The sequence below is a fragment of the Gorilla gorilla genome, chromosome X, assembly GCF_029281585.2.
Source record: "Gorilla gorilla gorilla isolate KB3781 chromosome X, NHGRI_mGorGor1-v2.1_pri, whole genome shotgun sequence".
Lineage (NCBI taxonomy): Eukaryota > Metazoa > Chordata > Mammalia > Primates > Hominidae > Gorilla > Gorilla gorilla.
This window is the reverse complement of record NC_073247.2, coordinates 80473263-80498272: the sequence shown is the minus strand read 5'-3', so window position 1 is coordinate 80498272 and position 25010 is coordinate 80473263. Positions and strand designations below refer to the sequence as shown.

Here is a 25010-nt window from a genome sequence, read left to right as displayed (position 1 = left end):
CAGGGCTAGCCAAGACCCCCAGGTGGCAGCAGTGAAGAAAGGCCAAGGCATGTAGGGACAACTGAACCCAAGAGAGAATGGAAGGAGGTGATAGAGCAGCGGGACTGGACAGGCACCTCACTGTTCAGGCCGGGTCGGAGTGCAGACTTGGGTGGTGCAACCTGAACACTTACTGAGACAGGCTTGTGGAAAGGTATGACTGGCCTCGTTTGACCCATGAGGAGGTTGAGGTACCCAGAGAGCAGGGCTTCCCTGCCCAGGCTACTGACAGCACTTCAGGGATGCAAACGTCCAAAGCCTGGACTTTCTGTCTAGCTGCTCTTCGGAGCCTGGGAATTTTATGGCCGTATAACATGATAGAGGAAAGCCCCTTCCTTTGGGGAAGTCAAGATGAGAGGGTATCTCTAGCCCCCTGGGCTTTGCTGGTCACTGGAGCCAGACCAGAGGCTGCCTTAAGGCACTCCGACCGGTTGGCTTACAGGTGGCACAGGGCCCCCTAAGCCTCCTGGGGCTGGGACTTCACTCTTCATTCAAGCTGTTTAGAAGGGGAAGGAATGGCCACTTAGCCAGGCTCATCTCTCCCTAGGATGCCTGAGGTCATGCTTGTGGCCAGGTCATGAGATGGGGTTTGCAGCTTCTGCCCAAGTTCTGGCTAACTTTCCACCCCTTCTCTGCCCCACCCCCCACCACCATGCCTGGCTGCAAATCCCTCTCCAAAGAGAAGAGCTGAGGCCTTCCCCATTCCTCTTGTGGACTCACCCAAGTCCTGCTGCCAGTAAGCTAGGACTCAGCAGAGGGTGGGGTGAATGCTTAATGCTCTGAGCCCTAACACTGAAGCCTCAGTCACAACCCCAGTCCCCAGTCCCTAGCCCATTGTCAGCAAAGACAGCCACACAGTTAAAGTGCATCTCTGGTAATGCTTTATTGATCTGAGGGATCCTGCTGCACCTGGCTCCCTACCTCTCCATTCTCATCTGAAGTGCCCCTCAGGCCTTCCAGACACTTGCCCCCACCAGAGATTATAATACACTCATGAGAATTGACATATGTGTGTGTCTGTGCAAATGTGTGTGTATATATATATGTGTGTATATATATACACATACATATATATGTGTGTATATATATACACACATATATATGTGTGTGTATCTCTATAAACACACATACACACACACACACACACACACACACACACATATATATATATATATATATTAGCTGTACAGTATTTACAGGTACAAATAAAATAGGCTTGAAAATTACAGTGGTGGTTGGGACCCATCTCATTTCAGTTTACTCAGCAGATAGAAAAATAAAGCACCAGTGGCCTTTGAATGGCATTTGAATTTCCATGTGAGCAAAGATGGCTGGCCAGTGGGATAGAACAGGTTTGGCTTAAGCTCCAGCTGGCTAAGATAGGCCCTTCCATCTGGCTGGCCCAGGGGCCAGGTCTCTGCTTGAGAAAGGGGCTGTTATGTTAGCCCACTACCATAAGCAAAGGGGATGATGACATAGACCCTTGTCTCTTAACCACACTCTGCTTTTGCTTGGCCTGGGCAGTGTCAGTGCGTGGCCAAAGGCTACACAGGACCCCATGGGGTGGTCGATAAAGTGTGAAACCCAAGTCAGGGAATACTGGTTTCATTGGCATCTCGAGACTTGAGAAAGGAAGGTACTCCACTCTCACATCCCAATCTATGCCAAATCGTCATGTCACATATTAGGGGCCCGTCAGTGCCCACTCTTAACTCAGCCTCATAAAATTCAGCATCGTATTTACACAAATGAAACAGCTCGTGGTGACTGGGGCTGCCCTGCGCTCCACCCCTGTGCCCATTCACTCCAGTCCAATTCCTCTGAAAAAGACACTTCAGAGCCAGCGTTGGCCCCAAAGGCAGGACCAGAACCTCCTGTCCAACCTCAAAAGCATCCTTGCAGCAAACAAGACGGCTTGCCCTCTCAGTCTGGCAGAGAGCTGGGATCACACATTGCTGTCGACCTCTTTGCCCCTGCAGGCGGGGAGCTGTGGAGGCTTCATGCCAAGTGGCGGCCTCACAGGCAGGTGGCTGGTGGCAGCAGTCTTGCTACTCATGTGATTCTCTTCTCTTTTCGGGAGAGTAGAATACAGGGTTGGGGGTGAAGGAGGAGTGGAGTTGCCTAAATTCTCTTTTTCTCCCCTCTGTGTGCAGAGGAGCTTTAGGAAAGGGGACAGGACAGGCAGCTGGAGCCACCTGGGCCTGGCTCTGCTCCTGACAGCGGCACCCAGGGGGCTGCCCTGCTCTTATTCCCCCTCGCTCCCTTGGTGCCCAGGGGGCCTGGGTGGTGCCACCCTGGGACCAGCCCAAGGCTCATAGCTTTGTCTCAGGACCCGCTGCCTGCAGGGTGGGGAAGGAGTCCCGGATCTTTGCCACTTCCATGGCACACAGGTGCCCAAAGACTTTGTTGTACCAGTCAGGAGAACGGCCCCTAGGGAAGCAGAAGAAACCAGGCATGAGCAATGGGTTTTTCCCCAGAGCCCTCACCAGGGAGAAGGAAGAAAGGACTTGTCCCCAGCCCCAGGGATCAATAGCATGGGGCAGAAAGTAGGGGCAGAGGCACGGGAGAGGGTCAAGGCCAAGGGGGTCGAGCAGGCTGTCCCAGGCCTGATACCTGAGGTCAGCCCGGCAGATGTGTGTGAGCCGAGAGCGGCCCAAGCCGCAAGGCTCCATGAGGTACTGGGACGTGAGCATGAGGGCTCGCACACCCGACTCTGGCACAGGTTGTTCTGGATCCAGGGACTGGGAGACAAGCAGGCAACCCCCACGAGGCAGGTCAGAGCGCCACATCCTATTGGAGAAGGGACACGTAGGCTCAGATTCCTAGTGCTGGTTTCCACCCCACTTCTCCGGCCCCCCAAGCACAGAAGGGTAGCAGCTGCAGCCCCTCACCGAAGCACCACAAAGTCGCGGCAGGGATGGGGTGCCATGCTGTCGGTGACATAGTGGTACAGCTCCACACCCGGCATCAGGGCTTCCAGCACCTGGGCCCGCAGCAGATCCTCATCCCAGAGGGCCCGCTCCCGGAGAACACGATGCAGCACCACAGCTGGGGGAGCTGCCACCTCTGTGGATGCCTTCCATAGCCGCAGGGGGTGCCCATCCGGTGCCTGTGAGCCACAGGAGTGGGGATGGGGGCAGCTGTCAGGGCTGGAGAACTCTGACTCCAGCCCTAAGTCCAGGCCTCAAACTGCAGGGCCTGAGGCTTAATAGGGTAGGCTGCAGAGCTCCTCTGCTAGCGCTGGCCAGACTGAGACAGTGCTCCCATGCTCCGTGCCCTCTCTCTCTCTTTTCTGGATGTCTGCTTTTCAGTCTGTTAGACAGCATAAAGAGATGATGGGGCACACATTCTCAGAGGCCTCTCAGGCCCTACCATGATGGGCACAGTGCTTGGAGGTGCAGGAAGATGGTGATTGTCAAGGAGCTCGCCATCTAGCACAGGCAGTAAAACACATGCACAACAAAAGCTGCCACTTACAGAACCTTTAGTATGTACCAGGCATTCACACTCACCCTGATCCTACATGGAAGGTTTTGTTATGACCGTTTTTTTACACAGGACACTTCAGGCTTGCAATCTTACTCAGAATCCACATCCAAGAAAGTGCATGACCAGTGCCCAGAGGGGAACAGAGAGAAATCCCCTCCATCCTGGGGCATGACAGAAGGTTCTGAATGGAGGAGGAACACATTCCGTTGTCGCTAAAGGTGACTCGGGAAACGTAATGCTTGGGGTCAGGGCAGTCCAGGCAGCAGGACCGCACAAAGGTGCAAATGCAAGGATTCAGCTGGACTGCGGGGCAGGGAGAGATGGGAGTTGAGGCTATCAAAGCAGCATCGTATCTGGAACGGGGCTTTTGGAAGGTCATTCTGGCAGGTGGTTCCTGAGAGAGTTCCCTTGGTCTCATTTGGTTCTTGATTCCTTAAGGTACTTTCTTGACTCTCTGACATTCTCCAAGGACCAGGCCGAGGCACAGCGAGACTCAGGGGGCAGCTCCTCCCCGGCTCCTTCCTTTGGGTTCTCTGACTCCCCTTGCCTGCACCATGCTCTCCCAACCCCATAGCAGCCACCCGTGGTGTGGCACTCACCTTCCTGCAAGCCAGCTCCGTGTGCTGGGGCCCTGGCACGCTCATCCAGCCCTTGAAGCGCTCAGCAGCATCACGCAGCAGGTCCTGGATATTCTCTTCCATGTAGAGGCTCAGGCTTACCCCTGCAGCTTGGGCCTGACGCAGCTCAGCCAGGGCTGGGCCGGGAGGGCTGAGCTCAGCTGCGCTGTAGGAGCTGCACAGCTGCAGCACCATGTCCTGGGGCACCTGAGAGGGCACACACACAATGGGCTGCAGCTCCAGAGAGCAGGAGACCCCATGGGGTCTGTCAGGTTCACGTTAAGGGCAGTGGAGAGATGCAGCTACCACAGCAAGGTAGATGAGAAACATTGTGGGGGAAGAGTTGGGGGTATAAGCTTGAGGGGTATGTGTCAAATTGGGTCCTATCCCTGACTTGGGGCACCGAGGTCAGGCCGGATGGTTCCCCCAGGTCTGGTAAGTGGGTGCCATGGCCTGGGGTTACTCACCTGGAAAAGTTTCTTGCAGTCACTGATCATGTGCGACAGGCCCTGGGTGGCCGCCATGTTGTCACTCAGGTCCCTAGGGCCTGGCCTGCCAATGAGGCTGCGTTTGCTCTTGATCCTAGATGGAGCAGAAGGTGGTGAGAGGAGAGATGGCACAAGAGCACAAGACAAGATGGCAGACAGGCTGCCTTCTAGCTGCCAGGAAGCCACTTTGCCAAACCTGGCCACAAAACAACCTGCTGCCTTTTGGAAGGCCCTGCTCCACAGCATCCCACCAGCCCAGGGCCCCTGAGGAGTCAGGCTCACTCCTTGTGGTGAGGCTGAGACACAGCAGTGCCAGCCATCAAAAGCCAAAAGTCCAGTGGGGCCCAAATTGTCTGGACCCGGCCCGGCCCTGACATGCCGTGCATCATTTCACCTGGGAGAGGGGTTATCCTTCTTAGAGACATTGAGGTGGAAGATGGAGGGCGCCAGGCACACTGCCAGGTTGCCTGCTGTCATCTGGTTTTCCTCAGCAGAGGCAATGTCACTTAAGAAGTAGAGCAGGGTCTGTAGCACCTCTCGGTTCTCATCGGGGAGCAGCAAGGTGGCGGCTTGTGCTGCTGCCAACCACTGATCCTTGGGGAGGACTGTGAGGAAGCAATGGAAGAAGAGCCTTCCTTACTTCCCCAGAGGCCTTAGCAGCCAGCCTCCTGTTTCCAAGGGGGCAAAAGGCACAGCAGTCCCAAGGGGAGCGGTGAGAGGGAAGGGAAAAGGTCAGTTCTGTGAGGTCTCTGGGTGCTTGATCTAGCTTTATTACTAACATACAGTGTAACCTTAGGTAGTTCTTCCCTCAGGGCCTCAGTTTACCCTTCCATATAATGGGTTTGGGGAAGCAGAATGGTCTCTCTGCAAGGGCCTTTCCAACTCCAGATAGTAACTGTTCCAATCAGCTCACAGGTCCAGCTACATTTGCCTGCACCAGGTTTATCTTCCACAAGTCCTGGGATTCAGGGAGGTTGGGAATGGGGCAGGTTGTTGGGGATAGGAGTGGGCGACTCACGCTGGTAGATCTGGAGGAAAGTGGTGGTGAGCTTGCTGGTGAAGATGGGCTCAGGCAGGTCCCGGAAATACTGCTTTAGCAGGTCAGCCACGTCGTAGGCTGACTGGCCCTCATAGCAGACATTGTCAGGTGAGGTCTCATTCATTTGACGCAGGTTCTGGATCCTGGACTTGACCCCAGACTTGCGGAAGATGCCTACCTACTCCATGCAGGGGAGGGAAGGAGTGAGGAAAACATGCATGAGTCGGAGGCAGACTGTGAGGCCAGCCCTGGACTGGGTGTCAGGAGCCTAGGCCACCCCAGAGACTTCAAAGCTTATCAGGCCTCCTGAGAGGCAGGGTAGGAGACAAATGGGAAAACCAAAGAGAAGGATTTTTACAGCTTCAGGACAAAAGAAAAAAGATGCTTTTGTGGAGATGAGTAGAAAAAGGTGGATCTAGGCAAATTCAGGCTCCCAGAAGATAAGGACTACAGAGCCTGGGCCAGAAAGAAGGTAGCACAGAGCTGGGCCTAAGGAGTAGAAAGGAGTTTCATCCTTGCTGGTCCTTGCTGAGAACAGCAAAGGCCTCTGGTGGACCAGCCCAAGTGAGGGGGAAGGCCAGAGCAGTTCCTCTCCCCAGCTCCTCAGCCTTCAGCCCAATGCCCACCACCACCCCACCCCTGCACCATCTCCCGGCAGGCTGCCCCACGAGGGCTCACTTGGTCCAGGCACTGGCTGCGCAAGTAGCGCATGGCTTGCTGAATGCTCTGTGGCAGTGGCTGGCCCGTGCGCTGCACGTGGATGAGGGGTGGCACCCCAAATACGTGCTGTCCCCGGTAATCTGGGGTCTTGTTCCTCCTCATGAACTTGGGCATTGACCTGTTTGGGAGAATGACAAGTGATCAGATAGGGGGAACACAGTTTGGAGACTCTGCCTGCAGTCTCAGAGGATCAGGTGGGGTGAGGGGGGTAAGGCACACACCACTGCCCCAGAGTCAACACTCATTGAGCACCTGCTTTGGGCCCAGCCTCAGGGAGTCACAGAGGAACACAGAGAGCTCTCAGTCTGGCCAAGGAGATAACTGTGTCAATAGGCAGTAACAACTCATGTGGCCAGTAGGAGGCCAAGAACTTAGGGGAAGACCCATTGAGGGAGGGGAACTGTACCTAGTGAGTTAGGGAAGGCTTCGGAGAGGACGTGGTAACTCAGCAGGCTCTTGAGGGATAGGAAGGCATTGTCCCAGAGGAGAAATGGGGAAAATGCATTCCAGGCAGAGAGCACAGCACAAACAAAGGCAAAGAGGCAGGAAAAAGATCATAGCACGTTCACGGAAGGATGACTGGTCCCACTGGTCTGTAAGGTGGGGTTGCTTAGGAGCGGTAGGCTAAAGAGCCAGAAGGATGGAGCGGGACCAGAACAGGAAGGAGTCATGGTGGGAGGGAATCTGGACAATGGGGAGCCAGAGAAAAGTGTTTATCTGGAGAGTGACAACCACAGCTGCATTTTAGGACAATCTCACTAGTTGCAGCACGGAGACCGGGATGGAGAAGATACAGCTGGAGGACCTCAGGTCCTCTGCCCCATACCCAGCCTCACCAAGCCCCTCCAGCCTCCTGGCATATCGCACCGCTCCCCTGGCCTGTGGGCCCTGCCTGCCTGCACCCACCTCCTGGGCTGACCCTGCCTGGGGACGTGGACCTGAGTCAGCAGTTCCCCACCCTCCATGGCCCAGGAGCCACTCACCAGACCCAGCCCTGCTTGTGGGGCACAGTGTACTTCTCCATGAACGCGGTAAGCCGCAGCAGCGAGCCCTTGTGCAGGAGGTTGATCTGGCCTGCAAACTGCCGGTTGATCTCCAGCGACTCTGAGTTGAGGCTGGGACGATGGGAGTTCTGGAAGCTATGCCAACGGAGCTTCCTGGTGGGGGGCGGTGAGAGGGGTGGAGAAGCCCAGAGGAGCAGGTTTGGCTAAACCTTAGAAAAGGTGTTATTGTGGTCCCCTTTTTTCTCCCCAAAGAAAAAATGCAGGGAGCTGGGAACACTTTCTAGCACTGCTGCTGAGGCCCCAGGGTGGAAAAAGCTTGGACTCAGCTTCTTAGGGGCCAAGAAGTTCTTGGGGAGGGTGGCACAGAGCTCAGGCCCATCTAGTGCTAATAAGCAGTGAAGACCCCTGCCCATCCCAAGACTACCGTGGAGGGGCTGCTCCAAGAAACCCTGAATGGGCAAAGCTGGGGACCAGAGACCATCTCCTCTAGCATCCTCCCTCACTTTACAGATGAGGAAACTGAGGCCCAGAGAGGAGAGCATCATTTCCTCAAGGCCACAGCACAGGCAGGTTCTGGACCTAACTTTCTGGAATCCCAAGTCCTGTACTCTCTCTCCTGAGCTGGCTGTGAGGGGATAACGCAGCCCCCAAGCACTTAGCCCTGGGCCTCATGACTGAGAAATCAGCTTCAGAGACAGAGAGAGAACAGGAGACCCTGCGTCCGCCCCATCCCAACCCAAACTCTCACCTGCAGGGTCTGGTAAGTGAGGCCCCAACACCTGAATCACGCCGTTCACGGGGCATTGATGCCTGGAGTCCAGCCAGGGGCCCCGCAGCCTCAGCTTCATTCATGGAGTTCCCACTACTGTCAAGTTCACTGGAGGAGGCCACAGTGTCAGAAATGGAGTGTCCTTCTTCCACAGACAGGCTAGAGGCAAAGGTGGGTTCCCCGCCTGAATGTGCCTCCTGCTCACTGTCCTGGGCCGGGGCCGGGGCTGGGGCTGGGGCCGGGGCCTCAGCCTCTTCCTGTGCCAATGGTTCAGCCTCAGCTGGAGCCTGAGCCAGAGCCAGGACTGCTGGCTGGACTTCAGCCTGGGCCCAGGCTGGGGACTCTCCACGGGCCGGAACCTCCATCTGGCTGAGAGCCTCAGCTTGGCATTTGACCTCAACTGTGGCTATTTCTACTGATGAAGTGGCCTCCTCCTCTTCCTCATCTCCAGGCCCCAGGTCTGGGTACATGGCCCGAGACCACAGCTCTACTCGTTGCTGTAGCCCCCACACGTGCTGGAGGATGTCGTCTAGGTGAGCATAGCTGCCCCCACTCTCCTCATCATCTTCATCTTCAGCCTCAGCCCCAACCATTACAGGCTCAGCTGGGTACAGCTCAGGCAAGTTGTCATACGTGCTGGCATGGCTGCCCGTCGAGCCACAGGAGCCCCGGCGCCCCTCACAGCCCCACCGCCTACCTGGCTGCCAGTCTGCCAGGCGGTGTCCATCCTCAGGACACAGGCTCTCAATGGACAGAGAGCGAGGGAATGTGCCTGGTTTGTGGTCCCCAGGAACGTGCACCAGGCAATCACCCCGGTGTGTCCACTGAGGATGCCGGAACGAGGCCACAGGCCAGGCCTCCCAGGCCTTCCGAGTATTGGCACCACTGCCACCGGCTGAGGTGGCGGCCCAGTTCTTGGCCCTGTAAAATCCAGCTGAGAGGAAGCCACGACAACTGCGGAAAGATGAGGCTTTGGAGGCCTTCTCTGAGGTGGCTGGACTATGCTTGGGCTCTGCTTGCTGGCTGCCACTCTTTTCCTTCCGCCTCAGAGATTCAAGGTGCTTGAGGAAGCTACGGTTACGATGGCGCTTCTTGGCTTTGTCCTGGGGACCCTCCTGGCCCTGGGTGGGGCTGAGGAGGGGCCGGTCACTCGAGCTGGGGGCACGGCCTGGCAAGGGCAAGTCTGCTGGCTCCGGTGGTAGGCTCACGGTGATGACTGGCAGAGAGGTGGCACTAAGCTCGGTGAGGACGCTCTCACAGCTTGAGGTCACTGGCAGGCCAGGGCTCGGTGGGGCCAACAGATCAGAGGACCCCATAGGAGACCAGCACTTACTTTCCTGCTGGAAGGCCCAGTGGCTACTGATGGTACACTGCTCTTCCTCTTCTGAGTCTTCATTCTGGGAAAGGCACTGCAGGATCAGGTCCGAGAAGCCCAGGCCACAAGTCCTTGCTTGTACTCCACTCTCTGCTTCCAAACTCTTGGGGGACTCTGAGGTGAAGGGCCCTGCTTTCTGGCTGAGAACATGGCCTAGGTGGGGAGAGCTAGCTCTGGGAGTGCCAGAGGAAGCCAGCAGTCACAGACAGAGCCCAGATGTATGGTAATGGTAATGGTCAACTAATTAATCTAACCCCCCTTCCAATTTTACAGATAGGAAAACAAACCTACAAACCAGAAGCCACTTGCCCAAGGTCAATGATATACATTAAGTCAGTGACAGACCTTCCCAAGCTCTAGGCTGTAGTCTTAGATTAGAATCATAACAGAGCTGGACGGAATTGGAGATTTTCTAGTTCATCTCCTTCTTTGCAAAATGGGGAAACTGAGGCCCAGAAGGGAAGAGGTTTCCCTGAGGTCCCTCAGTAATCAGTGGTAGAGCTGAGACCAGGCCCCATGGGCCTCCTGTCTCACAGCCCAGGGCTTTGGTCACTTGGCTGCCCCACCTGACTACAGGGCCTCTGGTATAGAAAGCCCCAGAAAAAAAAAAGCAAGAAAGCAAGTTCCCAGGAAAAAATGGGGTCCTAGATCTCCTCCATCTCTACCCCTAGCTGGGGAAAGGCACTGCTCTGGACATCCCAGACTCCTGGGATACTGGAGCTAGTTTTACAAATGGTTTACGTATGCCCTGGGTTTCCTTATGGCACCACAAGACCACAGACCCACGCTTTGCCATGACTCACCTGCTTGCTTTGAAAATGAACCTCCAGTTTCATCGAGGCACAATTATTCAAGGTCATCAGCCTCCTGTAACAAAATGGAAGTGTCCAACCAAGGGTCCCCATCCCCAAAGCCTGGCAGAGCCTACCAGGATGCACCTGCCACTTCACATGCCCAAGCCATCAAAACTTCTCGCAAGCTCCAATATTCGTGAAGGTTTAAGAACCAGACACAATGCTGGGAAGATTATGGCCTCTGCCCTCCAGGAGCTTACACAGAGAGCGGAAACAAACCCTACAGAAATGGGGCATGTTCAAAGACAGAGCAGACAGAAGGCACAGCAAACACAGGGAGAGACAAGCAACTTCCATGAAGGAGGGATGCAGTCAGAGAAGGCTTCCTGAAGGATGCAAATGGGGTTTTGAAGGTGAGAGAAACAGGGACTCTTACCCAAGCTTACACAGGACACTGTAGGTATACAGTCAGCAAACAGACCAGTGTGGGCATGGGACCAATGGGGCTAAGGCTAATGAGCCAGCTCGCAAAGGGCTTTGGGTGGTATGCTAAAAAGTCTTTGCATTTTTATCCTTAGGCAGTGACACATTTTAAGCAGAAAGAACAACCATCTGGAGCTGTTACAATGCAACGCTGGTGGATCTAGATCGATCTGGGAGTAGGGTGAGGGAAGAGGGAGAGGGGAGGGGAGAGATGGGCTATCAAGACTAAAGCCAGTTAGGCTGAAGCCTTGTGATCGATCCAAGGAGAAGCCATGGTTTGGCCTCAAACAAGGGCCAAGCTGGTGTAAGTAGAGAGGGACTGAAGCAGAGGAATATTTGGGGGCTATAACTTTAGGAGAAAAGAAACAAGGCCAGATCTTGGCTTTCTAGCTAGAGTGACTGGGTGGTTGAGGGTATCACAAACACAAAGAACAGAATGAGCAATGTGACCACAGAAGATGAGCTTTGTTAGTAAGCTGGGCTCCTCCTCTGTTAGAGGGTACAAGGGATGTTTTTTTCCATGAGGAAGCTTCAAGCCAGGCCTTTGGCTTCCCAGGCCTGGCCCTCAGCCCACCTACCCACCTACCTACACAGGGCCCCCAAAGAGTCCTCGTCCAGAAAACCGTGGTTTTTCTTCACAGAGCCAATATCCAGGGGAAACGAACCTTCTGTATGGCAGAGAGAAGCAAAGATGAGTGCAGTGGTATATCACAAACTCAGCCTCAGCAGCCCTTGGGCTGGAAGGGAACGGCCAGGAAGGAGGGGGAGCAGGAAGACAAGAGGCAAAGCAGAAGGAAAAAAAGTCAGGAATAAAGGAGGGTGCCCAGGGAGTTCAGGGAAAGGTCTGGGAGAGGCCTAGAGGGCTGAGACCCAAGAACTCTGTCAGTCAGTAAGGCAGGTCCATGGGAGATAGCAGGCCCAAGACCCCGGGTGGCTGCCAAGAGCCCAATACGGGCTCTCCCATTCCCCTTTGAATCCTGGGCTGCTCAGGCAGGGAAACTTCTCCTTGGCCCAAGGTGAACTTGGGGGAGTAGGGCGGGAGCAAGGACAGAAGGGACAGGACAGCACAGTAGCCAAACAATACCTTGCATCCCCCTGTGGCCCACAGCACACTCCCTGGGACTTAGGGAGGGGAGAGGGGAAAGAAAGGAGTTGGGGGAATGGAAGAGAGAATCTGAGAAGTCTCACAGCTCTCTACCTTACTGGCGAAGCAAGCCCATTTGTTCCTTTACTCATTCAACTAATGAGTATCCAATTGAGCATTTACTTTGTGCCAGACACTTGAGCAAACCACACAGCATACAACAGTGAACACAACAAAAATGGTTCCTGCCTTCTTGGAGTTTACACTCTTAAAGGAAAAAGATAAGCAACAGTACTTAAAACCAAGATGGTGCAGTCATGGAAGACATCAGCCAGCATGATAGTGTAAAGGGAGGCTGGTAGGGGTGGGGGCTGCTTGTAGAGAGGTGGTCAGCAGAGAGCTTTCTGAAAGCAGTGACATCCGAGCTGAGTCCTGAAAGATGAGAAGCAGCCAGCTGTGCAAGGAAACTGCAGAGAGAGTTCCAGGCAGGAGGAACATCAGCATCAAGTCTCTGAAGAGGGAAAGAGCTTGGTGTGAGCAAGTGTAAGAGAGGAGCCCTGTGAACAAAGGTAAGAGTAATCAATGGAAGTTGGAGAATGCAGTCTGACAGGCCAGAGCAGAGCGTCTGCGTGTATTTCATTCTGAGTGTGCTGGGAGGCCATCGGAAGGTTTGGAGCAGGAGTGACAGTCAGACCTATGGCCAAAAAGAGCCCTCCAGCTGCAGTGTAGAGATGAGAGTGCAAGAGCACAGGAAGCTGCTGCACTAGCCCAGGTGAGCTGTGACACTGGGTCACACCAGGCTGTGGCAGTGGAGGTAGTAAGAAGTGGATTGATTCAAGATACGTTCTGGAGGGAAAAAGGTCTTGCTGAAGGGTTAGAGATAGGAGATGGGAACAAGGAGGAATTAAATTAAGGATGACTTCTGGGTATGGGGCTTGAGCAAGTGGGTAAATGGTGGTACCATCATGAGTTGGTTTCAGACCTGTTTAATCCGAGACACCCATCAGACATCTGAGTAGAGAGATTGAATTGGCAGCTGTGAATATATGAATCTGGAGCTTGGGGATGAGGTCTGGACATTTGGAAGTCATCAGAATATGGATAGTACTTAGACAAAGATCTCATGAGAAAGAAATGTTGAGAGAGAAGAGGGCCCCAGACAGAGCCCTGGGATATCCTAAACTTTAGATATCAGTTAGAGGAAGCAGAGTCAGCTAAGGAGACAGAACCCAGCCAGAGAGGCAGCCAGGAAAGGGGGGCGTTCCAGAAGCCGAAGGAAGGAGTGGCCAGTGGCACCGAATGCTGCTGAGAGATGGAGCAAGATGAGGACTGGGAAGTGACCACTGAGTGTGACCACATGGAGGTCACTGGTGAATTGACCAGGCAAGTTGACCAGGCAAGGTGGAGGTGAAGCTAGGGTGCAGTAGGGGTGTGGGGAGAAAAGGGGAAGGGAAACAGCAAGTGTGAAGAACTCTAGAAAAACACGAAAGAGAAATGAAGGAAAACAGAGAAATGAGGCCATCACTGTGGGGCAAGTGAGGCCAAGCCTGGGCCACCAGGGTGTACAACTTCAGGTGGCATTCTTCACACCGTGTGTATCTACATGGCATCCTCAGGATTGGTACCACGTGATGACCCTGGTCAAGACAAGGTACTTTAAAGGCATGGGCAACAGCAGAGCTTGTGGCAGTTGTGAGAGCAATCCCTTAGAGATGATGCAGGAGAGAAAGGTGCAACTGCAGGAGCAAAGTCCCTGAAAAAAATCGGAGCAGGGCCAGGAGACACTGCTTGTGTGTAGTTGGAGAGAGAATCTGACTTGCCCCATTTAACAGATGAAAAACTGAGGGTTAGGGGAAGTATGGGAGGGTAAACAATTGAGTGGCCTTACCTTCAAAAAGCTGCACATACTGAGGGAATCCTGTTGCTCGAAGCCACTCACATGCTCTTTTGGCCTCGGCTTCTAAAACAGAACAAGGGAAAGAAACAGGCAAAGAAATGGGGTTAGGAGGGTGCTGACACCAGGGCCCTAGGTGCATGCTGCCCAACCCCAGCAAGCAGGCATGTCTCGTTCTGGTGATCCAGCAATGGCAAGAGAAGGCCAGAGGTCCTAGCACATTTGCTCCAAGTCATAGCCAGCCAGGAGGCCCTCTGCTCCCCAAGCCCTACTGTCTGGGCATCCTGGCCCTGGCTTTCTTGAGTCTCATTCCCTGCCTGTTCCAAACCCCTCCCACTCTCCCACCCCCTGCCCAGGAACCAGGATCATCTGGGGTCAAGGAGGCCTGCTGGGATAAGAAGCCACAGCTGTGTCCACCCCCGAGCCTTTCTGAGGGACTCACCCCCTTCCAAGGCCCTGGGTAGACCACCCTAGTCCAGGCAGGAAGTAGGAATGTTCAACCATTCCTATCATTCTCTTTCTCATCATCGCATCTAACATTCTTCAGCACTTTGACGACAGCCAACTCTCATTTCACACACACAATAACTGGTGATGGCTTTGCTATCCACATTTTACAGACAAACGAACAGGCTCAGCCTACGATCTCACAGTGGACAAAGCAGCAGTGCCAGGGTTGGAATCCCAGCTGAGTCTGACAGCAGCACCCCCATGCTCATTACAGTCCTCCCTCCTCAGGGAGCTTCCCAGTACTGCCCCAGCCCTCTTGGCCTATTTGTGTCATAGTGCAGTGCTGAGTGTCATGAAGACACAGTACTGGCCTGTCGGGGTCTTGGGGGGCCATGGCTAGGTCAGCCTGTCGCTTCTGCTCTGGGAGTTCTGGCACAGAGCTGAGCACCCCTGCCAGCACCAGCAGAGATGTGCAGCTGGACTAAAGCCACAGAGGAGGCGCTCCTAGTCAGGGTAGGCCAAATACCAGCAGCAAAGCCCTGTACCTGCCTGGGCGGTTATTTGCTTCCCACCCAGGTGATGCCAAGATGAATGGGGCTGGGACCATGGGACCTGGCATCACCGGGTTGGTGAGGGAAGTCAGCTGGCTTCGCAGAGCTGATCCTGCCATGGAGTCCTGCCCCCAACACGTCCTCCATTTCCTCAGCACCTGTGGCCACAGTCTCGCCTGGCCCCCCTGACCAGAGGACTCTAAGGAGGCTGGTGAGGTTTTTCCAAGACAGGAAGAGCTCTCTCTTCCCAGTGCTCACTCACAAGGAAACCCAGGATGAAATCCTAGTGGCTGGGACAGATAAGATGAAGGACAAAACAGTATTTCAGAGATGCTAGGTGAGTAGACAGTGGAGGGAAGAGTGGGGGAAGTCAGAAGTCAGTCAGAAAAAGTAATGGGCTCCTCAAGGGTCACACACTGATGAGGATTTGAGGGAAAGAAGAGAGGGCTCTGCAGCCCCTGGAGCCCCTGCAGGTTTTGGGGGCAAATGGAGGTAAGGGCAAGGATGAACATCTGTGCATTTCTGTGAGTGAATGCAACAGGTCAGTGCCCACCACAGCATCTGTCTCTACATGTAGCTGTAGCCAAATCTGCTCATGTCCATGACTCATGAGGATCACTATGGGACCATGCACCTGTATATACCCACAGGCACCTCAGTCTGTGCATGCATCTGCCTCTCTTTCTCTCTCTGTCTCTCTGTCTCTCTCTCTTTCGTCTCTTTCTCTCCGTGTGTGTGTGTGTGTGTGTGTGTGCATGCATACATGTATGTTTTATGTTACTGCAACTTCCTAACCTAAGATATCTAGGAATTGCCAGGACCTCTGAGGGGTCCCTGGAAAGTGTCTGACAGAGCCCTGCTAGCAGTACCTCCACCTGTCTGGCAGGGGGCAATGCAAGCCTGAAAAAGGATCCTGTGCTCCAGGCCAGTGGTAGTCTAGGTGATGTAAGACCAGTCCAAAGGGAGCTGCCCAGGGAGCCTGTGAGGAACATGGTTCTGCTGCTAGGACAGCTGAGCTGGCTGCCACAGCCACTTCCCTGTCCCTGTTCCTGTCATGCCCCTGGGATGAGACCCTTTCCCCATCTCAGCACACATCCTGGCAGCCAGCTCTGCTTTCCTGTTATTAGGACAAAAGGGAGGTGCCATAAAATGGACCAGGTTAGGACTTCCAGAGAGGCAGGCGCAGGAGCAGACAGTGGCCCCTAAAGGGTCACAAGTATGGCCACCCCAGGAAAGGGAGCAAATCTCTAGGGTAGGCCTGCATGCCAGGAACACACCCTTAAAATCCCACTGCAGCCCTCAGTTACTCATGGCTAATGGAGAGGGTAGGAGAGGCACCTCCCTCCCCTGATGCTAGGCATTGGCCCTAGCTGGGGGTTTGCAGAAGGGGACCATCTCACTCAGGTCAATGCCAAGTTCTTTCATGACTACCTAGAGCCCTGTAGCCCCTTGCTACTCAAAGTGTAGTCCCAGACTAGCAGCATCAACATCACCTGGGAGCTTGTTAGAAATGCAGAATCCCAAGCCCCACACCCAGAACCACTATATTTAAGAAGACCCTTGGGCAAACACATTAAAGTTTGAAAAGTCTTGGTCTAAATCACATTGCTCAGTGATTCTCACCCCTGGATGCACATAAGAATCAGCTAGGAAGTGTTATTTTAAAAAATACCAGTGCCCAGGGCCCCTTCCCCAGAAGGCTGGCTTAATTGATCAGTGGTAGGACTCTCCACATTGGTATTTTTTAAAAGTTACAGTATAAGGCCTACTGAGGCCCAAGAGACTTTTCCAAGGTCATACAGGGTAAAGTGTCACAGCTGAGACTATAACCCTGATCTTTTCACTCCATGTTCAGTGCTCTTTGCCATTGCATTATGCCACCTGCCCTCATGCCAGCCAAGCAAGGAGCTCAGACTCAAAGGAACCAACCCCAGCCCCCCAGGCTGTTTTCCTGCTCCTTCTGGTCTAGTGGAGTCACAACCCAGGGTTCAAATCCTGATGCTGTCAGTCACTAGCTCTTTGACTTTGGGCAAGTTGTATAACCTCTCCAGGTTTCTGTTTCGTTCTTGGTAAAATAGGAGCCATGGCATCCACATCTTTTTTCTATTTTTATTTTATTTTTCATGTTTATGGGTTTTTTTTTTCTTTTTGAGACAGGGTCTCACTCTGTCAACCAAGCTGGAGTGCAGTGACGCTATCACAGTTCACTGCAGGCTCAAACTCCTGGGTTTGTGTGATCCTCCCATCTCAGCCTCCTGAGTAGCTAGGACTACAATAGCATACACCACACCATACCTGGCTAATTTTCTTTTTATTTTTTGTAGAGACAGGGTCTTACTATATTGCCCAGGCTGGTATCCATCTCCCGGCCTCCAGTGATCCTCCTGTCTCCCTGTCTCAGCCTCCCAAAGTGCCAGGATTACAGGTGTGAGCCACCACACCCAGCCAGCATCCACATCTTATAGCTACTGAGAGCATTAAATAAAATACTACAGAAAGTAAAAGCCCCTGGCACATAATACCAAGTACTCAACAAATGTGTTCCACCCCAACTCTGACTCTGAAGGGTCCCAAAGAAAAAGAGGAAATTAGAGAAAGAAGCCCAGCTGCTGCGTTCCCCTGTGGGTCTGGACAATGGCTTTGCCCAGACCACTGTCAGAATTGCAGCCAAATGGCTGGGGGAAGTGAGGTAAGGAGCCTTCAAAGAGGCTGCAATTGCTCCAAAGACAAAGGAGCAAAGGAGTTTGGAGTAGGGCTACAGACTGAATTCCCCACCAGCCCTCCTTAACAGGAATCTAGAGAATGTAATGGGTTATTACCAAACAAGATGTCAGGGACATTGGCTCCCCACAATACACCATCTCATGGAGGGCTGGGAGGCCCCAAGGCTCCCTCCCAGATGGATCAGTCATGGACATATGTCTTGGTGATTAAAGGCTGAACTGAGGTGCTCTGCCTTGTCCCTCCCACTCATCTCAGCCTGCCCAGGCTGAGGCCAGGAGCGACCCCACCCCCACCCCCAGTAGACTCGATTCACCTGGGGCTGAAGCCCAGGTGGCCCAGACTGCGGATGGGCTTATGTATCTGGAGGGGAGAGTGACAATGGGCAGGCTGAGGTGAGTGAGGTAGGAATGTCTGTGGCCCCTTGCCCTACCTCTGTATCCAGATATGCAGATTCCAAGGCATGGCTGCCAGCAGTTTTAAAGGCTATATTCTGCAGGCGGTGCATGCTCTGGCCAAAGCTTAGGTGATGTGCCAGGATAGGTCAGTAACAGCAGTCAGCTGGCACAAACTGGATTCCACTGAGACTTAAGCCCCTGGGGGAGGGGCCCAGATGACCCAGGCTGGGAGAGTCAGGGGAGAGGGCATACTAGAAAGCTCCAGAGTCCAATCAGGCCTCAGAGCCAAACCCACAGGTCTCCTGGAGCGAGCATCAGAGAAGGAAAGGCTGAGCAGCAGCACATGCTTTCTGAGGTCAATGACAGTATCTGCACCTACATTTACACAGGCCACATCCCAGAGACAGCACAGAGCAGTTTTCTATGCTGAGAAGGACGCAACCAGGAAAAAAGCAGGCCTTCTGGTCTTGAGAAACACTCAAGCATAGGGCTTATGCACCCAGGAAAGAGGCAGCAACATTTCTCACTGGGAGATGCAATAATGCCCATAGATGATCACTAAGTTGGAAAAAAAGCTTTTTTCTAATCAAGCCAGCTTCCATGCTTGCCACTAAGTCATCTGAGACAACTCGTGTCATTCTCTAAGCTTTGGTTTCCAAATTTATACAGTGGAGACTAACGACTTTCCTGTCTACCACTGTGGTTACCTTATAGATTTGATCGGGCTTTTGCTGGTTTTGAAAGTGGCTATATAAAAGTTATCATTAACGAAGGCTATTTTTGTTAAGATGAGCTGAATTTTGTACCCATCTAGTCTTTAAGACACAGTTCAGATTGTGTACCAGTTGAAAAGAGGTGAGAGAAAAGAGTCAGGAGGAAGAGAGAAGGCAACAGGCATCTAATCTAGACTACAGGAAGTAAGGCCTCAGCCAACCAGTGTCACCAACCCCACTCTTGGGCTAGGTACCCCCTCTTCACACCACTACTAGGCAACCCTAGTCCTTGTACCTTCTGGTCACTCAGTGGGTTGTAAGAGAGCTGCCCCGGTCCTGGGTTCAGCCTGCTCATGCCTACCCATAAAGACAGTATCAGGCATGGGGACCGGGTGGGAAGATACAGGACTCAAGACAAGCAATGGATGGATGTCACAGGGACATAGATGAAAGCATCCTTTATTACTGCTGGAGCTCTTGGGTGTCCCGTCCCATTCCTCCCTCACCTCTCAAATCTGGCTGCACATTAAAATCTCCTGGGGAGCTTTTACTAATGGGCCCCACCCATGACTAGTTAAATTAAACTCTCTGGGGATAGGGTTCATTTTTGTTTGTTTGTTTTTGAGAGCTCTCCCGGTGCTTCTAAAGTACAGCCCAAGATAAAGACCACCGCCCTAAACAGAAAAGGCCTGCTAGAAAGCCACAGATATAGGTCCCTGGAAAATTCTACCCAGAGACCAGTCACAGGCCTGTTCTATTCACAGGCCCACGTTCTCTCTAGACCTGAGTGCAGGAGCAGGGAGAGTGACCAGCATCAGTGTGAATGTCTACGATGGCTGAGGGAAGGCAGGCAGTGGGTGCTTGTGAAGGTCATTCAGTTAGCTGACCTGCTCCTTAAGGTGACTTTAAACACGTGGTGGCCTCCTTTACCTGACTTAGCTTCCTATTTGGAAAAGCATCTCCTCCGTGGCCCTCGCCAGAGGATGGGGGCCTCCAAAACAGGGTCTGGTCTCCATGTTTGTCTCTCCCACCTTCAGTGAGTGCAGGAGGAAAAGCCAGTGTCCTGAGCGGCGGAGAAAGACCTGTGATGCCACTATCTATGTGACAACCCCAGTTCCCAAGGCAGGCTCTGTGAGGCTGGTCCCTCAAGGCAGGGCTAGGAGGCAGGCAAGGAGTCGCCTACCACTGAAGGCCCTGCTACTGCTGCTCAGAAATCCTAGGCCCCGGCAAACTGCTTCTCAGATCATCTCTTTTGGTTGCTACAAGGCCCATTTCCTTTGCCTGCTCTCCAACCCTAGAGGGACCCCTCTTAAGGAGAAGGTGCTGGCCTTTTTGCAGAGGGCTTGTATCTCAGAAGCTACCATCCTCAGCATGTGGCCCCAACTGCTCTGAGCAGCTTCTTTTAGCCTCCCCTAAGGAAACACTAAGGGACCCAGGCCAAAATAAGCTTGCCCACCAAGGCTTGAGCCCTGGCACAGGGCTGCATCCCTCAGGGGCACTGTTTCATTTGAATTTGCACAAAGCTACCCTCTAGGTTGGCAGTGCCCCTAGAAGAAGTGCTGTAATGGGTGGCTGACTGGCTATGCCACCTCTCTCCCTGGGGAACAGTGGGAAAGGGACCTTCATGAGGACCTGTACTAAGAGCTGTCAGGGATTACAGGGCCACCAAGACTTTCCCTCCTGACCTTGAAGCAGACATGCAAGAGGGTCTGCAATGCCCTATCTATGGGGCGGTCCAGTTCACTGGCGCCTCTCTCTGCTCCTGCTGCTCTTCACTGGAATCACAACTCTAACTTGATTCTTACAGAGGGAGGCACAGGGAGGAAAGGAGACAGGACCAAAATAGCTCTCATCCCACATTCCAAACCTCACAGGAGGGGCACCACAGGAAGGGCCTCTGTATTTCACCCAGCCTAGGTTGGCAGTGCTGGACCCTGGCTGGCCTCTGGCTTGTTAGGTCACCGGGCAGAACTCAGGGCCCTGCTGCACCTGTTCAGATGCCAGCCTCGGTCTTGGCCGGGGCTACAGCTGGATGCCAAGTTCCAGGCCCATGCGAGCAACACTTCTGGAGCCTCCCTGTCACAAAGGAGGCACCACCAAAGCAAACAGCCCAGGAGGGGCCCCTAGGACAGGGTGGCAAGAAAAACAAGCCACTGAATCTTTTAGCTGGCCAGTGGTAGGTTCAGGTGTGTGGTTCTACCTTCTATATAACATCCCTCTCTCAACACTGCACACCCCAGAAAAAACTTCTAGTGTCTACCACAGGGATTCTCAACCAGGGACAATTTTTCCCCCAGGGGACATTTGGCAATGTCTGGAGACGTTTTTGGTCATCTCAATTGGTGGGGGTCAAGGAGTAAATGCTGCTAGCATCTACTCAGTAGAGGCCAGGGATGCTGCTAAACATCATACACCACACCAGACAGCCCCAGACAAAGAAAGGTTGACTCCAGATCTGAAGCACGAGATCCTGAGGGATGGCCTCTGCCTTATCTGGGGCCTCGGGCCCCTCTGGGCAGCCCACCCTCCCCCCAGGATGTCCTGGGGACTGAAGTGAAGAATGGGTGCAACATTCAGTGGTGGTCCCTAGCCTTTGCACACTGTGGACACCTTGCAGGATAGGCCAGGAAGAGGTGGCAATTCTGGTTTGGCATTTTATTTAAAAATGGAAGTTACACAAGAAACCCCCAACTGTGGTTCCCCACTCCTCTCCATGAAGCAGTGGCCTGAGCTCCTGTGTGCAGCTGTAAATGAGGGAGAGTCACGAGCACCCTGAGGTTAAACCAGACCTCAGGCCCACTGAGGCTGCTGGAGAATTTGTGTCCAGAGGCAGCCCAGCCTGTGGGCTCCCGGGCTTGAGCTTGGTATGGCAGGACCAAAGTAGACAGCTAACATTCCTGCCCGGCACTGGGTTTCCCTATGACAGGGAAGGTCAAAGCTGCCACCTGCTCTGCTGCAGTTGCTCCATTAGTTTTCTTGCCCCCAAGGGGCTCCTGCCCCCAACCCAGTCCCAGGTGCTCTGACAAGGTCATGGTGCCTAGGAAAGAGAGAGTTGTTTTAATGAGCCATGTGCTACTCCACCATCTCCAGTCCCTGGCCTAGAGATAAATGATGCCAGCCAAACCGGTCTGGGGCAGATATTAGGCCAGCGGTGACTGCTCTCCACTGTGGTTTGAGTGGAAAGTATTGGACTAACAGTCAGGTGAACTACCTTCTGGCCTTAGCTCCATGAGCAACTTGCATAACCTCAGGCAAGCCATTACCTCTGTCTGAACCTCAGTTTCCACATCTCCTAATGGCCGTTCCCCAAAATCTAGAGCTGCAGCAGAGGTGTGTGTGATGCGTAGTGGCTGTCTTAGTGGGGGGAGCTTTCTTCCTTCACATTCTCTTCTGAGGACCCAAGCGAGGATCCTCAGTGGGAACGCAAAGCAAACCCATCTTTTCCCACAAACCAGCTCTCTATATGTTCCTGCCTCCCAATACGCCCACTGCCTAGGCTTAAACCTCAAGTCATCCTTGCTCTCTTCTGGCCACATGTATTTAGGCACCAAATTCTACCAACTTTTCCATCAAATGGTTGGGTTTTTTTCCTGCCCAACTGTGCTTTAGGTTCTTCTGCCTGGATTACTTCAGCCCTCCAAGTTCCCAGCCTCCAGCCTCTCCTTTCAAGGGGCCATCCTGCCAGCTGTTTCTTCCAAGAGCCCAGCTCTAACCTGGCCGCTCCCCTACTCTACAACCTAAAGAGCTCCCACAGCCTGGGGCAGATAGTCTTGACTGCTCCCTGGCATTCAAGGCTCTGCACAATCTAGACATGGCCTGATTTGAAGCTTCAAACTGCTATTTATTCATCAAGCTGGAGGTCAAACACCCCCTCCCGCGAAGCCTCCCCTGACCTCTCACCAACCCCCTAACACCCAGTGGCTCAGTTCAATGAAGCAGTCCCCTAACACATTTCCATGATCATCTCGGCAGCATGTGAGTCTATCCCCCATTCAACTGGGGGCTTCTCTGCACTGGGTACTTTTGGTCTTTGTGTTGCCACTGCAGTGTGTTAAGGGCCGAATGTTCTGGCAACACACAGACAGGAAGCCCTACTTCCAACTACACAGTATAGAGGCCTCTGACTCTGCTCACTTGTCTGGTATCACCACAGCACTAGAAATGGAATTGAGCACATGTCTTCACCTCAAAGCCTTGCCCTAGGACAGAAACCACATAGCCAGGAACCAAGGCTCAGAGATGTGAGAACAGAAAATGAACTCTGCTTGATGGTGGAGGCATTATGACCTGAAGGAGCACTTCACTCTGCCAAGCTCAGGGGAGGGCACCCACGTTCACTTGAGAGAAGGGGCATGCCTACCTCCTGCCTCCCTCTCTTGGCCTGGAAAGTCTTGGCACTTGTCTGTTTTGACCCTGTGCCACCACGTCTGCATCCCACCCCCTTGCCTACTTCCCTTTCCTTTTGCTCAGGCCAAATATAAACTCCTGGGCAGGAAATGCCTTGAAGGAGCCTGGCCCCACCCTGTGATCCAGAGAAAATTGTCTCTGATAGAAAGGAAATGGGCCTGAGAGAAGTGGCCTCCCCGGGAAGGGAGCAGACACAACCCCTCCCCCAGCCCCAAGGAGAGCCAGAGGGAGGGCTGTGATGCTGAGCACCTAGCAAGGGGCGGAGCCTAGGGCTCTGGGGGCAAGGGTGATGACGTGCATGCTCAGGCCATGGTAGGGCCAAGGGAAGGAGAACCCCAAATGGTGGTCTTACAGCTCTGTAGGGCCTATGGGCGTAGAAGTTACAGGGTACAGTGGGAAGAGTTAACAGGCTAGCCACCTGAAGACGTAGCCTATTTGTCACGGCTCTGTACCTCTTCCTTTTCTTTTTTTAAAATGAGACCTCACTCTGTCACCAGGGCTGGAGTGTAGTAGCATGATCACAGCTCACTGAAGCCTCGACCTCCCGGGCTCAAGCAATCCTCCCACCTCAGCCTCCAGAGTAGCTGGGACTACAGGCATGCACCACCATGCCCAGCTAATTTTTGTATTTTTTATATTTTGTAGAGATAGGTGTCTCCCTATATTGCCCAGGCTGGACTCAAACTCCTTGGCTCAGGCAATCCTTCTGCCTCAGCCTTCCAAATTGCTGGTGTGAGCCACCACCGCCCCTGGTCCTGGCTCTATACTTCTTACTCATTAATGACAGCAATATTTAAGATACTGAATGTAATTATTAATAAAATATAGCAGACACTAATAGTTATACAGTACTTACTATGTGCCCTGAGCCATGGACTTTGTACTGAGCCATTATTATATCCCAGGCATTTCTTTAAGTTTTTTTTTTAATGTGTATTATGTCATTGAATCTTCACAACAAACCTGTGAGCTAAGTGCTCCAATAATATCTCTATTTTACAGAGGAGGAAACTGAGGCCCAGAGATATGGAGTAACTTGCCCAAGGTCAGCAGCTAAGAAGAGGTGAGCCAAGATGCAAATCCAGGCAGTTTGGCTCTAGAGTCAGAGCTACCAAGTTAGAATCTTCCTCATTAAAGAAAAGAAATTGTCTAGGCTGGGGACTGGCACACAGCAGACACAAAATCATCTACCAGGGTTTTTGTAGTAAGAGTGGTTAGCCTGAATTTAACTTCCTATCAGCCGGGAAAGCACTTGATCATCCTGTATGTCATTTGGTCCCCACAAGAACTCCTCCAAAGCAGGTAATGCCTATGGTACAAATGGGAAAACTGAGGCTACAATAGGTCATGTAGCTTCTGTTGGACTACAGATTGGGCCAGAAGCCTACCTAAATACCCACAGCCCTCCTGTTGACCTGTTCCCATTTCAGCCTCCCTTGGCTCTCCCCTTAGAATCCACTCCCCATGGACTGTGAATTTATTCAACTAATAATACCCAAGCACCTACTTGGTGCCAAGCCCTATGCTGGGTACTAAGGTCTGAAAACAGAACAAAAACTGAACTCTCCTGCAGCACTCGGCCAGAGCTGCTGCCAGGCCCATCCTTCTCAGGGAGACAGAGGCTACCATGGACTGGCCTTCGTAGCACTCCCTGGAGCTTGCTTTGGAGGCAAGATAAAGGGGAATAAGCCCTGAAGCAATGGAGCTGGCAGCTAGTACAGCCTGAGGGAAGGAAGCTTGCAGCCCCCAAGACCCTGAGATGGAAGCACTTCGGGGAGGGCTAGAGCTTCCGGACAACCTCCTCCCACCCAATTCTAGCATGGGACACGCCAGCTAGTGATCATAAGAGCTAATCCAGCCAGCCTCCTGCCAGCCCCTAACCACCCATGCCTTCTAAATAATGCAACCTGGTTGTCAAGAGAGCATATTCAAATGTCTCTTCCTCCCTGATGCCACCCAGCACCCTGTTCTCCAC

General features: G+C 53.1%; 1 protein-coding gene across 3 annotated transcripts in view; it reads right to left on the bottom strand.

Moving 5' to 3' along the window:
- Positions 1 to 903: 903 nt before the first annotated feature.
- STARD8 (StAR related lipid transfer domain containing 8) overlaps positions 904 to 25010 on the bottom strand; it is a 78382-nt gene continuing 54275 nt past the window's right edge. For 2 of the 3 annotated variants that reach the window (XM_063703286.1, XM_004064304.4), the window contains 13 exons: positions 13790 to 13861; positions 11404 to 11485; positions 10344 to 10407; positions 8145 to 9562; positions 7376 to 7549; positions 6351 to 6510; positions 5652 to 5850; positions 5028 to 5238; positions 4613 to 4727; positions 4128 to 4352; positions 2931 to 3148; positions 2653 to 2829; positions 904 to 2469 (listed from right to left, as the gene is read on the bottom strand). In XM_063703286.1, coding sequence (XP_063559356.1) covers positions 2352 to 2469; positions 2653 to 2829; positions 2931 to 3148; positions 4128 to 4352; positions 4613 to 4727; positions 5028 to 5238; positions 5652 to 5850; positions 6351 to 6510; positions 7376 to 7549; positions 8145 to 9562; positions 10344 to 10407; positions 11404 to 11485; positions 13790 to 13861 — 3233 coding nt within the window. In that variant the 3' untranslated portion in view covers positions 904 to 2351. Of the gene's footprint in view, positions 2470 to 2652; positions 2830 to 2930; positions 3149 to 4127; positions 4353 to 4612; positions 4728 to 5027; positions 5239 to 5651; positions 5851 to 6350; positions 6511 to 7375; positions 7550 to 8144; positions 9714 to 10343; positions 10408 to 11403; positions 11486 to 13789; positions 13862 to 25010 lie in introns of those variants that run through there. The other variant, XM_019019852.3, reaches the window with a different exon arrangement.